This window comes from Sander lucioperca, chromosome 7, assembly GCF_008315115.2.
Source record: "Sander lucioperca isolate FBNREF2018 chromosome 7, SLUC_FBN_1.2, whole genome shotgun sequence".
NCBI classification, from domain to species: domain Eukaryota; kingdom Metazoa; phylum Chordata; class Actinopteri; order Perciformes; family Percidae; genus Sander; species Sander lucioperca.
This window is the reverse complement of record NC_050179.1, coordinates 6,671,580-6,685,311: the sequence shown is the minus strand read 5'-3', so window position 1 is coordinate 6,685,311 and position 13,732 is coordinate 6,671,580. Positions and strand designations below refer to the sequence as shown.

General features: G+C 40.5%; 2 protein-coding genes across 4 annotated transcripts in view; both read right to left on the bottom strand.

Annotated features, from left to right (window-relative positions):
- The window catches only part of tubgcp6 (tubulin, gamma complex associated protein 6), a 31,262-nt gene extending 28,758 nt beyond the window's left edge, over positions 1 to 2,504 (bottom strand). For both annotated transcript variants that reach the window (XM_031283307.2, XM_031283308.2), the window contains exons 1-3: positions 2,182 to 2,504; positions 849 to 1,660; positions 116 to 279 (exon numbers count right to left, since the gene is read on the bottom strand). In XM_031283307.2, coding sequence (XP_031139167.2) covers positions 116 to 279; positions 849 to 1,640 — 956 coding nt within the window. In that variant the 5' untranslated portion in view covers positions 1,641 to 1,660; positions 2,182 to 2,504. The remainder of the gene's footprint in view (positions 1 to 115; positions 280 to 848; positions 1,661 to 2,181) is intronic.
- Positions 2,505 to 5,596: 3,092 nt separating this feature from the next.
- plxnb2b (plexin b2b) overlaps positions 5,597 to 13,732 on the bottom strand; it is a 131,646-nt gene continuing 123,510 nt past the window's right edge. For both annotated transcript variants that reach the window (XM_031283361.2, XM_036002871.1), the window contains 7 exons: positions 13,322 to 13,473; positions 12,916 to 13,076; positions 11,047 to 11,194; positions 10,778 to 10,842; positions 10,542 to 10,617; positions 9,446 to 9,520; positions 5,597 to 8,881 (listed from right to left, as the gene is read on the bottom strand). In XM_031283361.2, coding sequence (XP_031139221.1) covers positions 8,777 to 8,881; positions 9,446 to 9,520; positions 10,542 to 10,617; positions 10,778 to 10,842; positions 11,047 to 11,194; positions 12,916 to 13,076; positions 13,322 to 13,473 — 782 coding nt within the window. In that variant the 3' untranslated portion in view covers positions 5,597 to 8,776. The remainder of the gene's footprint in view (positions 8,882 to 9,445; positions 9,521 to 10,541; positions 10,618 to 10,777; positions 10,843 to 11,046; positions 11,195 to 12,915; positions 13,077 to 13,321; positions 13,474 to 13,732) is intronic.

The following is a 13,732-nucleotide window of genomic DNA, read 5'->3' as shown; positions in this document are numbered from 1 at the left end:
AGTAAAATTTTAGATTTTTGTAAAAATAAATATCTTTGGGTTAGGGTTTTGGACCGTTGGTCTGACAAAACAAAAAAGTGGAAGACATCAACAGCGCAACTGACGTGTCACTTACCAGCCAACAGACTCCCAGCAGCGGCGTCTTCCAGGCTCAAACGTGCGAAGAGCCTCCCATATATCAACGTCTGGAATGGGGCTGGTCTCTGACTGAGAGTCTGGGGTCATGTTGGAAGCTGACTGGAAACCCTCATCCTCAGACTGATCTATACATGGGGGGACCTGCAAGAAACAACAATTAAGCCAGATGATGCCATTGGGGTTTAAACCTAAATCAAACACTTGTGCAAATATGAACCCACCGACATGTTTAAACTAGTTTATATCCTTCAAGTTCCACTTCCAGGATTGCTCCGGTGCTACAGGAAATTCCGCCGGATGCATGTATTTTCCGTTTCCTTCCGCTTTCTTTGTGTTGGAATTTTCAATTCGGTGGATTCATGAGGACTATGGTTGACTGCTTCTCAGATCTCTGTAGGGTAAATTGAGACAGCTAGCTAGACTATCTGTCCAATCTGAGTTTTCTCTCGCACGACTATTTTGCAGCGGCTTTGTGCGAAGTTTAGCACCGCCCATGATGATTCTGATTGGTTTAAAGAAATGCCATTAAACCAGAGCAGGTTTTCCTCCCATCCCCGAATGCTATATGGAGTAGCCAGACTCTCCTGCAGAGCGCTTTGGAGGAGGGTCTGGCAAAGCGAGACTATGTTTAAACTGACCTGGAAACATTACAAAACAACTCAAACTAAACAACATGCATTAGCTTAGATACTAATACATAGAATACATACCCGTATAGCCAGCCCAGTTACATCAATATTACTGGGAACAGGAGGCAGGTCCAGTCTTATGTCTATGTCTGAGGTGCGAGTGTGCTGCAGTGCTCCAAACAGCGTCATCCTGGTCTCCCTCTCAAATCTTTCTTCCACTTCTAATTTAGTTCTCAGAGCCAGCAGTCCTGTGCCTGGAGGAGCATCCATCAACTTCTGAGTTCCACACAAACTCTCTAAAGTCCCCCATTCCTCTCCACACACTAGACTCCATGCCCGGGCCTCTAGCCTCTGAAGCTCCTCGCTTTGGTAGCCCCAGGGTTGAGGCCTCCGCAGCACAGGCCTCTCTCGTCTCATATAGTCCTTAATGAAAGAGGTAGGGGGTGGAGGTGCCGAACCAGCTAGATGTACCAAGAGCTCAAGGACAGCGTCTACTTCCTTTAGGCCAGAGGATGCTCCATCCAACAGCATCCCCAGCTGCTCCTCCAAACGCTCCGCTTCCTCTCGGCACCCTGCCACCCGCAAGTCAAAACATATCATCAGAACTTTGTTTTTGGGCGGTGTATTAGCTGTGGCACTCGGTCCTGAGGCAGACCCTTTGGTGTCATCTTGAAATAGCTTAGACAGCAGGGCGCCATAGGCACATTTTTTGAGAGCTCTGCGGAAACCTTCTCTTGAGACTCCACCCAGGGCACGGCGTTTCCATGACACCCCAGACAGGCTGCAGTCACACAGGGCACCCAGCAGCTCAGTGATGCTGCTGCTGCTGCTGTTGCAGCTGGACTTCATTGGGTTGTTTGGGCTCGAGTACATGGTGGCACTGTTACCTCAGCCTGTATCAGTGAAACAAAATGGGAATAAATGGTTAATAGTTATCTCTGTGTTATTTTAAGAAGAACAGAACTGGGATACACAGTGCACGGCTGCCAGTATACTATCACAGCCTATAATGTTTATCCTCTGTACCATCTGAATCATAACATTTGCCTGCCCAAGGACCGCTGGTGAAATTTAGCTATTGTGCTAATTCTGGGACAGTGAATGACTGTCCATTGTCCCTGTTGAATAAACAAATACATAAATAAAAATAGTAAACGTTTAGCTCATAGTCCAACCAAAATTTACGACATACTTCTACTTTTACCGCGTACCACTGGTTTTGGTAAACGACAAGTCAACTACCTAGCTAGGCAGTAGCTAAATGAATTGCACCAGAGCCAACTAACGTTAATAGCTAGCTAAGCCAACAATTACCAATGTTAGCTAACATTTACTAACGTTAATGTATATCAAACTGCATACTGAAATAGCCAGCCCAATGTCATTCAGAGATAATATATATAATTATTTACACCTTCGAGATGGTGCGTTTTTCGTTGATTCAGACAGTTTCAATCTTGCATCCACCCCAAAAGACTCCTTCCAGTGCATGCTAACGTTTGTTATTAGCAATGCCCCCACGGATCACCTAACGCTAACGTTAGCTGTCCTGCTTAGCTTGTGTGTACCAAGCATGCGAAGCCCAGTAGGTGGGTCCCCTACACTGCTTCAAAATGTCTTTTTATTATTGAGAGGTTTCTTGTTCCAGCATATTAGTTGTTGTCGTTAGCTAGCTAGCTAGCTAATTGCTCTCTAGTCGCTTGATTCACAATCTACCGCGGGGCTTCGACAAAATTAGAATCTGCCCCCTTTGAATTTGATTGGACACTAGAATTTTCAGAGTCTAGTGATTGGCTAAGGGTGTTGCAGAAACCACGCTGATTGGTCAGTGATTTTAGTCAATCATTGGACGGTCAAAGCTGTCATTTGTCAACGCGCTTTGCTGCATTCAGGTGATACAGGAAAAACGGTATATATCAGTCTCCTAACTGTTTGTGCCAGTTTTTACGGGCGTTATCGATAATTACACTGTAAACGCATTTAATATAATCATTTTTCATTAATTTTAAATTAAATTAAGAAACAATCATTTCAACGTTTGATAAGTCTTAAAATACCATGCCAGGACTTCACACACAAAACAGACACATGAATATGGTCCATCCAAAATTTTCTGTTGATAAAATACCTGTAGTCATCATGCAGCAGCAGGACAGGAATGGCAGCACTCCATGCAGTCTCCAGCGATGCGCGTTTGACTCATTAAATTAAACTGGGTACAACTTTTTCAAGTTTATCTCAATACAATATGCTCATATGTACTTTGAAAGTTATTGTAGATTATTATAATTATTGGTGGCTGTACTGTATGTTCCTAATGTCCATACTGGCCATGATAGATCAAGTCCTAACCCAAAACCAATAGTCCTTGTTCTTTGCAAAACTGTATTCTCTTTTTTTTTTTTTTTTACAGTCTATGATTCCAAAGGTAAGGCGAAGCTAACATGCATAAAATGAGGCATTACATCAAGTCTGAATCAATGCTGAAAGTAAAGCGGATTTGTCCCTCATCTCTTACATTGGAGTTGCGTCAGGTATGGAATCTCTTCATGGCCAGTAGGTACAGGAGGAATGGTTGCCGCAATAACAATAACTCTTCAGTGTACCTGGATGGGCATATTGTTTCAAGTGAGACTTGAAAAAAGTGAACCTTATATCGTTCAACAGCACAATGGTCTAACAAATGGTGCACCCTTCTGTTTTTATTCAGGCTACAGTTATACTGTTTGAAGTTAAAGGAATTCTCAGTCTCAAAGACACATTGTTTTACCTTCTCCAAACACTATTTCCTCTGGGGTTACTACAGGATTATTATGTAAATACCCATATATGAATAGTTTATAGGACATTTTAACTTAAGCTGTACTGCATGTTCAAACTGATCTTGGAATTGGGCTTGAATACAATCAATAAATGTAAAACAAAAAAAAAGTTACAAAAACACTCATTTATTTTTAATATTACCATAAGGTACACTCAAGCCTTTTGAATGCCACTTGTAATTGTTTTCTTTAATGTGAAACCAATATATATTCTATAAAGTATATTGTATGTATATTGTGTGGGTAATTTGTGCACTTCAGTGATTCTACCTATTTAAATACTGTAACTAAATAAGGAAACACAGAAACAGACAGCAGATTAATAGTGGAGACTTTTTTTTTTTATTGTACTACAGGTTACATATGCTATAGCTGTAGCCAAAGTTCACAGATATGGTGTACTATCTTTCAAAGCACAACAATCACACACAGGATAATTTTAGTATTAGGTGTAGCTGTATTTGTGGCTTGTACTGTAACTCTAAAAACTCTCAGAGAGAACAGTTTTCTTTAGACAAGTCAGCCTACTCTCTCCTCTCAGCCAATTAAACTCCGACCACAGCTGATTTAACTGTCTGCTGATATATCCTGGGTCTCTCTTTAAAGCACTTTCAATTTAAACCACTCCCAAATCATGTAGTTTCAAGTTTGTTAAAAATACAAGCTAAACTAACAGGATATTTGAATTTGCTCCAGGGTTATTACTGAGCTTAGCGAGCCTGATAATCAGTTGTTAGGTTTTAAATTATTCATCAGAACAACTGTTTAAAATGACACCACACCATCATTGTTTTTATTTTCACCAAGTCCTCCTCCTCCTCCTCTTTCCCCTATGGTGGAGGAAATCAAAGCCAAATCTCATTAGAAGGTTTCAAACATGTGGAAGTGAAACGCAACCTGCTGGCAAACACAATCTTCTCCGTCTGAAGGAGAGGCTGGCTGCTGTGTGCAAAGCATCCTGGGCAGGAGAACAGACATGCAGATTTTAACCCAATTTCTTGTAAGAAACCCTGTAAAGACTTAAAATATTTTTTTTCAGTGTGCAGTGTCATTGATTTCTAGACTTTCAAGGGCATGGCCATTTAGAAATCGCATCACAAGTGCAGTGCACGCCAAATAATGTTGACTCCCAAAATGATGTAAGCTGTATGTCTTAATAGAAATATAAAGTACAGTATTGCCTTTGCCTTTTTTACACCAGTGATCAAGGATGGTGGACAAGATGCAGTGCTTGCGATCATCAAGTGTAATCACTCTTGCTTTGGCAGCAGCCCTTGAAGTTGTTCTATCTGTTGCTGCATCAATGATCTGCTCAGTTAGAGGATGGCCTATGCAGGCCTCTGGTCTGTCTTTGATATCCTCACCCCTGCGTCGAGGTTTGTTAAGCAGTCAGATGAGGCAATTTTGCCTTTCATCTTTCTTATCTCCAATTTCATTTTTAGCTGTCAGTACTTAATTAATGTTTTTGCAGCAATTTTCCAACCTTCACTGCCGATGACAGAGATGCAGAGTGGCTATTTACATTATCAACTCGTTTCATGAAGCCAGACCTTTGCTTCTAGTCTGTATTCTGAGCCGTGTGACATGAACCTGATGTGGCATTTTGGAAAAAGGCATCAGCCATCATCATCATAGGGTATGCTGCATATAAACACTGATGCTATCAAGAAAGTAGTCTGGGGTCATAATATGCATGTCTATCTGATGAAAACTGTCATGTTCAAGCATATGGCCCTCTCCTTTCATAAAGTGATTGGTTGGTTTGAATAAGAGATCATTTTCATAAATCCCCCAATTACCCCTGCCTGTGTGTAAGCTCTTCAGTGACTCTAAGGGCAATGTAATGAGCTGCATAAATACCAAAGACTTAAAGCAAGAATTCAGTTCACTTTAACAAGAAACTGGCTAACTGTGACAAGGTGATTGTAACTCATGCAATATGCATGAGAGGTGAGTGTTCAATTGAAACAAATCAATATTCTAAAAGTGAAAGAAACACAGCAGATATGAAGGGCGTATATGTCTGAGTTTATTCACGGAGGAGTGTATGATGAAATCTGTGGGTAACTACTCCGTCCACACACAACCTTTGTAAAATTAAGTTCATCCAGTACAACCAGATCAGGTACAAGATCGAGAATCTTCTGAGCTGCCTCGGATGGGGAGGAAAACGTTGGCTTCCATTAATGGTCCTGCATTGAAAATGGAGTGTCCTAGTTTCTTTTATCATTACAGCACATTCACAAGTTTCAAAATGGAAAAGTCTCGACAACTGCACAAACAGCTTTTTTTCTCTTTTGTTTTTTTTTGTACCAGGACTCAATGCATAGGATTATACAGTTAGAATACAGTATTTCAACATGTTTTACAAAGATTTATATGGTATAGGAAACAAGAAATAAAAATAATAACTGCACAGCAGTAAGAAAAGTCATTTGTCGAGTATAGATAGTCATTTATCGTACACACTGTTGAACAGCTTAGAAACACGGCAAAAAAAATGTAACACCGTTGGAACAATTTTGCGCTATATTCAATCTACATAAGGACACGCTTTTGATTTCAGACTAATTTAGAAATGCCAGACATTTTCAAGGGAAACCCAAATCACATTGGCCACATTGTTTTACAGTTATTCATTTTGGCCTTTTGCCTTAACCACCAAAATCCTACTAAGCACACGCCACAGACGCCCAAAGGAAATGCACACATCAAAACTGCAACCATAAAAGAAATCATACTGAAATGTCTTCAGCCTATTGGCACGCACATGGCTGCAGCAGGGCATCTAGCATTTTTGACAGCACACATAATATCACAAGTCCAAATACATTGCTGTGTCTATAGCACTATTGTCATTATAATCACCTAGGTTACCAATAGAATAATTTAGAAACAATATATATGTATCATCCTATTTAATAAGGCACATTTTTGGTTAAAGAAAGGCTCTGAAAGAAGCTTCTTGCATCAACTCTGTCAGTGAGACAGGAGTCAGCAGTAAACAACAGCGGAGACAAGGATGGAGTCTGCAGTCGGCATGCAATTAAGATCAAAAGCCTCCCCTGCTGATTCCATTATACAGAGTGCCACTCTGCACTGTGCTGAGTGGGCAGTGCCAAGTGCTGTTGGTCAGGATGCCAGGGTGCCATGCTGAGACAGCAGGCAGGCAGGCAGGCTCGAGGTCTGTGCAAACCTCTCTCTAGCCAAGGCAGGAATCGTTAACATTCTGGGGTCTCTGGAGCTCATTATGCTCTGTCAACTACACACGTCCATGATCAGATACAGGAAGTACAATCAGCAAAACCAACAATTTAGGGATGAAGCGTGGTGGCGTTTAATGGCCCAAAAAAATATTAAACCCTCATTCCTACACCGTCGACACCTCAGCTCTGACACTGACATGTCAACTTCTCAGTTACTATAACACTTATGTACATGATTGAACCTGACCTCCCAAACATCACACAAAGGCTAAAACCACAGTAATCTGTTCAAAACATACCATTTAATTACGAACTGCATCTCTAACAGGTAATTAAAATCAGCAACAGACTATTTCATAGCTTTAGAGGCAGATTGCTTGATGACTATTTGGAACATTGCAAGAGTAATACTACAAACAAATGGCACTAAAAATCATGAACACTAAAGCATGATTTATGCTTCTGCGTTAAATCTTTGCCGTGGCTATGTACGTAGGTAAGTGGAGATACGGACCCTACGCCGGACCCTGCGTGCACCTCTCAAAAAAATTTAACTATACACGTCGCTCCAAAGCTAATCACTGTTACTCTCTTACTCACTCTACCACACACTCCCCACGCATGCCGGCCCTGCTATTCTCTTAAAGAGATTGACGCACACACTAACGCACAACTATAAACTTCAGGCCACTTACGTAGGCTACGGCAAAAGCTCTGCGTGGAGCCTCCGCAGAACCATAAATCAAGCTTAACAATGCGTGAATCAATTCGGAAATGTATATGTAACATATTGCTGAATTGCTACTGTATTTGAATACATTTAGTGAGCTAATGCAACTGTCAATTGTGGCTCATAGTATTCTGACATTATTGCAGGGCTAATATGAGTGGCATGGCTCCATAGCAGAATAGAGTTGCTTTTTGCTGATACTTATATAAAAAAAAAAAAAAAAAAAAAGAAGCTTTTCATGCCAAAGAAAAAAATTTGGAAACAGTCAATAACTGAAATGTCTTAAAACACTTTTGAAATATCCTTCTGTGCTTTAGTTGAAGTGGAATGTATCATAGCACTGTACAATAAAGGGAGACAGACTGGGCTATTATCGATTTCCATAAGCACAAATGGCAATCCAGCTTGAAGCAAATCTGAGTCAAAAGCAAATAATTTAACATTTCTGAAATTACTGGTGACCTGTCAATCATATGAGCCTGTAAATTGCTAACCAGTGTCCTTATGAGGACCCTTTGGTGAGCTCGGTGAGAGTGCAGGCTCCAGTATGTCACTGGGTATGGGGGAATAAAATGACAGAAAGCAGGCGTCCCTTCGCCCTCACGCCTGACAGTAGGCATCCTGTGTGTGCACACATTCCCAAACATTCACACACACTCAAATCTAGCAACGCACACTCTTGTTCACAGGTTGTACTTCACACAGACATCTATGCACACACAGGCTAATAAAAACACTATCCGCACCACAAGGTGATCCATTTAAAAAGATAATTTTTTTCCTTATAAAGCTTTCCGCATAAAGACTGCACAATAAAAAAAATATATAATACAATTCTTAAAACCTTTTCTACACAGAAAGAAACTGAACATCTGATTATCACCTGTGCCAGTGCTCCACGGAGGGGCTTAATTCTCAGAGAGAGGTCTACCGCACTGCATTGTGGGAGCAATATTCAGTGAAGCAAGAGTGAGCGTACAGACCTTTAAGGTTCGGCAAGTGAGCTTTAAGGCGTACCAATGACAGTGTAACCCATAATTTTCTTCCCTTTTTTGCTCTCTCTCTGTATTTAATTAGTCCCTGTTACTCCACAGCACAGAAAATTGTCCCAGAGCCAAGTTGTACAATATGAGTCCCTTATCACCTTTCCTTATTTCCATGTTTTATTCTCTAAAAGAAGAAATAAGCCCCTGCAGTCACTGGCGGTATCCTACCATTCCCCTTACTCCCTCCCTCCCTCCACTTGGTGGGTTAGAGATCAGTCACTTTGTTTTCCAGGGCGGCTGCTATCTGCTGGAGCCGCAGGGTCAGCTGTTTACTCTGGGCAGCTGGGTCCTCCTCTAGGGATGCGATGATCTGAAAAAGGGACGGAAGGAGAAAAGAACATAATTAGAGGAGAATGAGGGAGAAGTCGGAAATGATAAGCAAAGAGAAAGAGGAGGAAGAATTGGGCAGTGGAGGGCAAAAGAGGAATGTCGGAGAAGCGAAGAAACAAGGACGGGGAAGATGGAGAGAGAATGAGCACAGGACAAAGAGGAAGAAAAAGGGCGGAGAGTGGGAGGAGAAGATGGTGTTATTTGACATCAACAGTCACGTCATAAAAGCTGTTATTGTTTGCAAGCCACACTTAGGGGAGACTGACAGCCCCATTTGTTTATCCAACTTGTTCATTAGGTTTTGTTTATCCCCTTTTCGTGACCTCAAGTGGCAATGCACAATGGACGCTTAAAAATCAATTCCCAGAGCAATTTTCCAATTCACATCCCACAGAAATGCTTTCAATTAAAATTTCATACAATCACTCTTCTGGCATATCAAGAGTGAAGAGAGAGAGAGAAAAAAGCAATAATATAGTGGGCAGTAGTGCATTCAGTGGAATAGCCTCCTTTGGGTGTGATAGGAAAGAGAAGGGCCTCTTACCCCATCATAGTATTTGCTGGCATACTGGTAAAGCTGATGGAGAGCCACTTGTGTGTTCAGTTTGTCTGTGTGAGACTGGAGAACATAAATGACAATTTAAAGGTTAAAGAGAAAAAGTAACAAAACCATAAACTGCAGAGTTGAATGAGCATACAATACTTGTTTCCAGGTTTAAAAAGAAAGAACTAATACTGTAGAGGCAATGTACAAGAAAACAAACTAACCTTTGCAAAGAGGCATGTTATTATTAACAACAATCAGATATTAAAGTTATAATCCATAACATTTTCATAAAATAAAACCTGTTTTTTTCATTCAAACATTTTTTCATCAAAAGCTAATAGTCTACCTATGCACGAGGGATTCACAGGAAACTACCTAATTTTATCTCATTGACATTAGCGTCACTGTTAACTGTTCAGTCTCCTACATCTGTATAAGAACCGTATTAAGTTACTGCTCATGCAACCCGAACTTCTAAGTACTCTGAATTGCCAACTACAGCTAGTTCACATTAAAAGCATGCAACTGGAGTTTCCAAATTTAGACCAAATTTCCAGAACAATCTGCAAAAGAACATGCAAATTAATCTGCATTTCCATCCAATAGTGTAACTTTTTATATGCAAATTAAAAATGTGCATGAAAACAGGTGGGTGCAAACACATTTAATGAGCTGTTAGATAAAGAGTTGCAGACACTAAGCTGCACACCTCCACAGCAAGGTAACCAACTCCTCTTACTGTGCTCTTGTTTTTGTGTAGGAAACTACTTGTGCAGCATGAAATCAGATCACAGTTGCTCATGGCATGATGGAAAATTATTGATGGACTTCTCCATAAAAACCACATGACTTTGTATGGTTGCACTGTAAACAGATACCCAGGTGCTTTTCTGCCTTTTTCTGTATTTCTGTTCCAAGTAGCTGCTGAAGGAGTGTTGCTGTAGTATTAAACCCTTTACAGTGTATAGTTAAACCTCACTTGCTGTTACCAGGGTAACCACAGCTGTAGCCTAATCAACAAGGACTGAAATGTTAAGGATTATAACTATAGCAGTCATCTAGTGGCACAGAAAATGACAGCAGTGTTTCTCACCCGTGACACTTCTGCCAGATGAGTGTTCATGTCCTGATCACTGACGGGAACCATCTGCCTGATGCCCTTATAGTAACTAAACACACACACAACATACAACGCACACGCACACACGAGACAAGAGGTGGTATTACTACATTATATAATTGTCATTGACAAATCTTTTAAAAAATAAGCTTTAAACTGACATGAAACAACAGATCGAAACAATATTGTAAGGTGCTGATAGGACTTACTCGTCCACCATCTTCTTATAGGTGGAGATCTCCTTTGCATAGAGTAGTTTGTTACTTGGAGAGTCCTAGAGAATACAATTGGACACAAAGGGGAAAACAATGGCACTTTAGATTGATTAACATTTGACATTCCTCTTCTCCTCCCTTTTACTTCTCATGTAATCCACTTTGTTCTCATCTTCTCTGTCTGTTTTCCCATCTTCCCTCTTGCTCTTTCACCTCACATCCTCCCCACTTTTCTCTTCCTCCTCCTTCCTGTTTCCACTCACCCGGCTGAGTTTGTGCTCACTCTTGGTGCAGGCATCCATGAAGGTCTGGGCGATGACAGAGAGCGAGGCGTCCACCACTTCAGACACGTGGACGTCAAATGTGAAGTGGGGATTCTTGAGGATGTTCACCCAGAACCGCAGAGGAAGGCTGTGCGAGGGGAAAAGGGCAAGAACGTGGTGCATTATCGCGGTTGTAATTATTATTGCTCCAGAATGGGGGAAAATCTCATCAACCACATTACATCTATGAATTAATTTGAGTCAAAGAGGCATTTCATGTGTGAGAGCACTTGCCTGAGGTGCAATTGAGTGCAGTACAAGATAATAACAGGGATGGAGAAAAGCCTTTCTTGTAGGTGTCAGTTTATTCAGAACAATAACCTCGATTGTCAGTTTATATTACTATTTCATATGATACTGACCTCCCTGAGAATCATTGCTGTTAAATGAAAATGAAATGAAAAATGTAACCTCAGGAGACGTTTGAAATAACAAAAGTGATATGCTGAGCAACAGTCAACGATGCTTGTCTTTTCTAACAAATAGTGATTAGAAATGCTAAAGTAACACCAAAACTTTGACCTTTCAAGTTCTTGTGCAGCTTAACAACCTAAAGCACCGACTTCATAATGAAATGCTCGAGAACGCTCACTACTTTCCCTTCTGAACAGGAAAATGCACGCTCCATATGCTTCTTTCCAACCTCATGTCAGCTTGTGAATTCAAAAGAACGCCCAAAATACTGTAGTTTCCAAAAAGCTTTCCCTGATGCCCCGCCATCTGAGACATGAAGCGCACACCGTGTAAAACTCATACTGGTTTAGTAATATCTCCGGGGGAAAGCTGCAGAGAGAATACAATAGAAGCATAAAAATAGCAATGTTGCTATAATCACAGAATTAAATTAGCTTGGGACATAATTACCATGTTTGTTTGTTGTTGTGCCTCATACACACATTCATATTTAATACATGGCCCTCAGTTGATTTGATAAACAGAACGGGTGGATGCAGAATGTGGTGTGGAGTGTAGTAAGTAATTAAATCGCTCATCTCCTGTCCTTTTGTGGGTGCTCTCTTGCCAGCCTTACGTCAATCACTGGCATCTACATGCAACACGTCGTCTTGTATGCTTGAGCCTTAGCTGACGTGACACTAATTTATGCACTTAAATGTCACATGGGAGCAGGGGGATTGCAAATGCAAACTAAGTGAGCTGAAATTGTGCATTTGTATTCAGCTGTTTCTTAGATAAGTAAGTTTTATTTCTTGGAGAGTTACTGTATCTCAGGCAGCGGGATATGTGGTGTTGCTCAGATTTAGAATGTGTGTGTGTGTGTGTGTGTGTGTGTGTGTGTGTGTTTGCTAGTGGAGATTTTAGTTTAACACTTAGTACAAATTTGAGGTAATTGTACTTTACTAGAGTAATTCCATGTTATGCTACTTTTTATTTTCGCAATATCAATAAAAACCGACACACACATCCCCATGCCAAATAGGATGGGTGCTGGATCAAACAAATATAATTCAAACAACTACTTCACTACATTTCAGAGGGAAATATTGTACATTTTACTCCACTACATTAATTTGACAGATATTTTTACTAGTTACTTTTCAGATTAAGATTTTACATTAGGAAATATTTGATAAGCTTATAAATACAATATGGTTCCCAACCTTTTTGGTTTGAGACCCTTTACAAAAAAGCAGATGAGTTGTTAGCAGTTCCACCAAAAAAAGACGTCCTCTCTTAACTTCAGTCCTTTTTTTATTCTTCTGAAAATCTGAACATTTCCTCCAACACTAATTCCAGTACATACAATTTTAAACTTTGAGATCAGTGTATGCAGGTGTGCAGTACTCTTACCTATTAGTCTTCCAGATATGGATGGTCTCCTCATCCACATTGTTGTGTTTCAGCGCCTGCTCATCCAGGAAGTCAAAGAAATATTTGACAGCCGGTGGCACCACTGCCCCAGAGCACAGCACGCTGCGGAAGAAGTCATCCACAAACTGCTGCAGTGTTCCCTGAAAGGGGCCACAAATAATGTGAGACAGGGCAGAGACAAAGAGCAGAGCCAGACATATCATAGCCCTGAGACATAGCGTTTGCACGCAATGTGAGTGTAGATATTCAGGCTAGTATTTAAGCCCTATCTGTACACAGCCATCAATTTAAGTTGGCTTTTTAACTGCAAAAAATTTGCCAGGCTCAGAGAATTAGATAACTACGTAACAAACGTCTGATTGAGTAAATGAGTCAGTCTTTGTACCTTGACAGAAAGGAGTCTTGTTAAATAGATCTCTGTAATGGCTTTGGTCATCGACTTGTCCTTTATGCTTCCTCGTTTAGATTTCATCTCATCCAGTTCGTCTGCCGGCCTCACCAAGTGAAACACCTTGTCATCTTCCAACAGAGCATTCCCTATCAAGGGGGAAAAACTGAACTTTAAAACTTTCTTCTAATAATTCTGATCCTTATTTAGTCATGCACACTCTCACAGAACATATTCACATGATAAAATGGAGGGTGTTTGTCAACTGAATTTGGATGCAGAGAGAATATCCAAGTAGAAATGCTAAACAATAAATTACTCTGAAATGCAAAATGCACATTAAAAAGGCAGAAGATAAAAGTGCACATTATTTCAGCATAATCTCCAAGTGTGCTATATATAAAACAA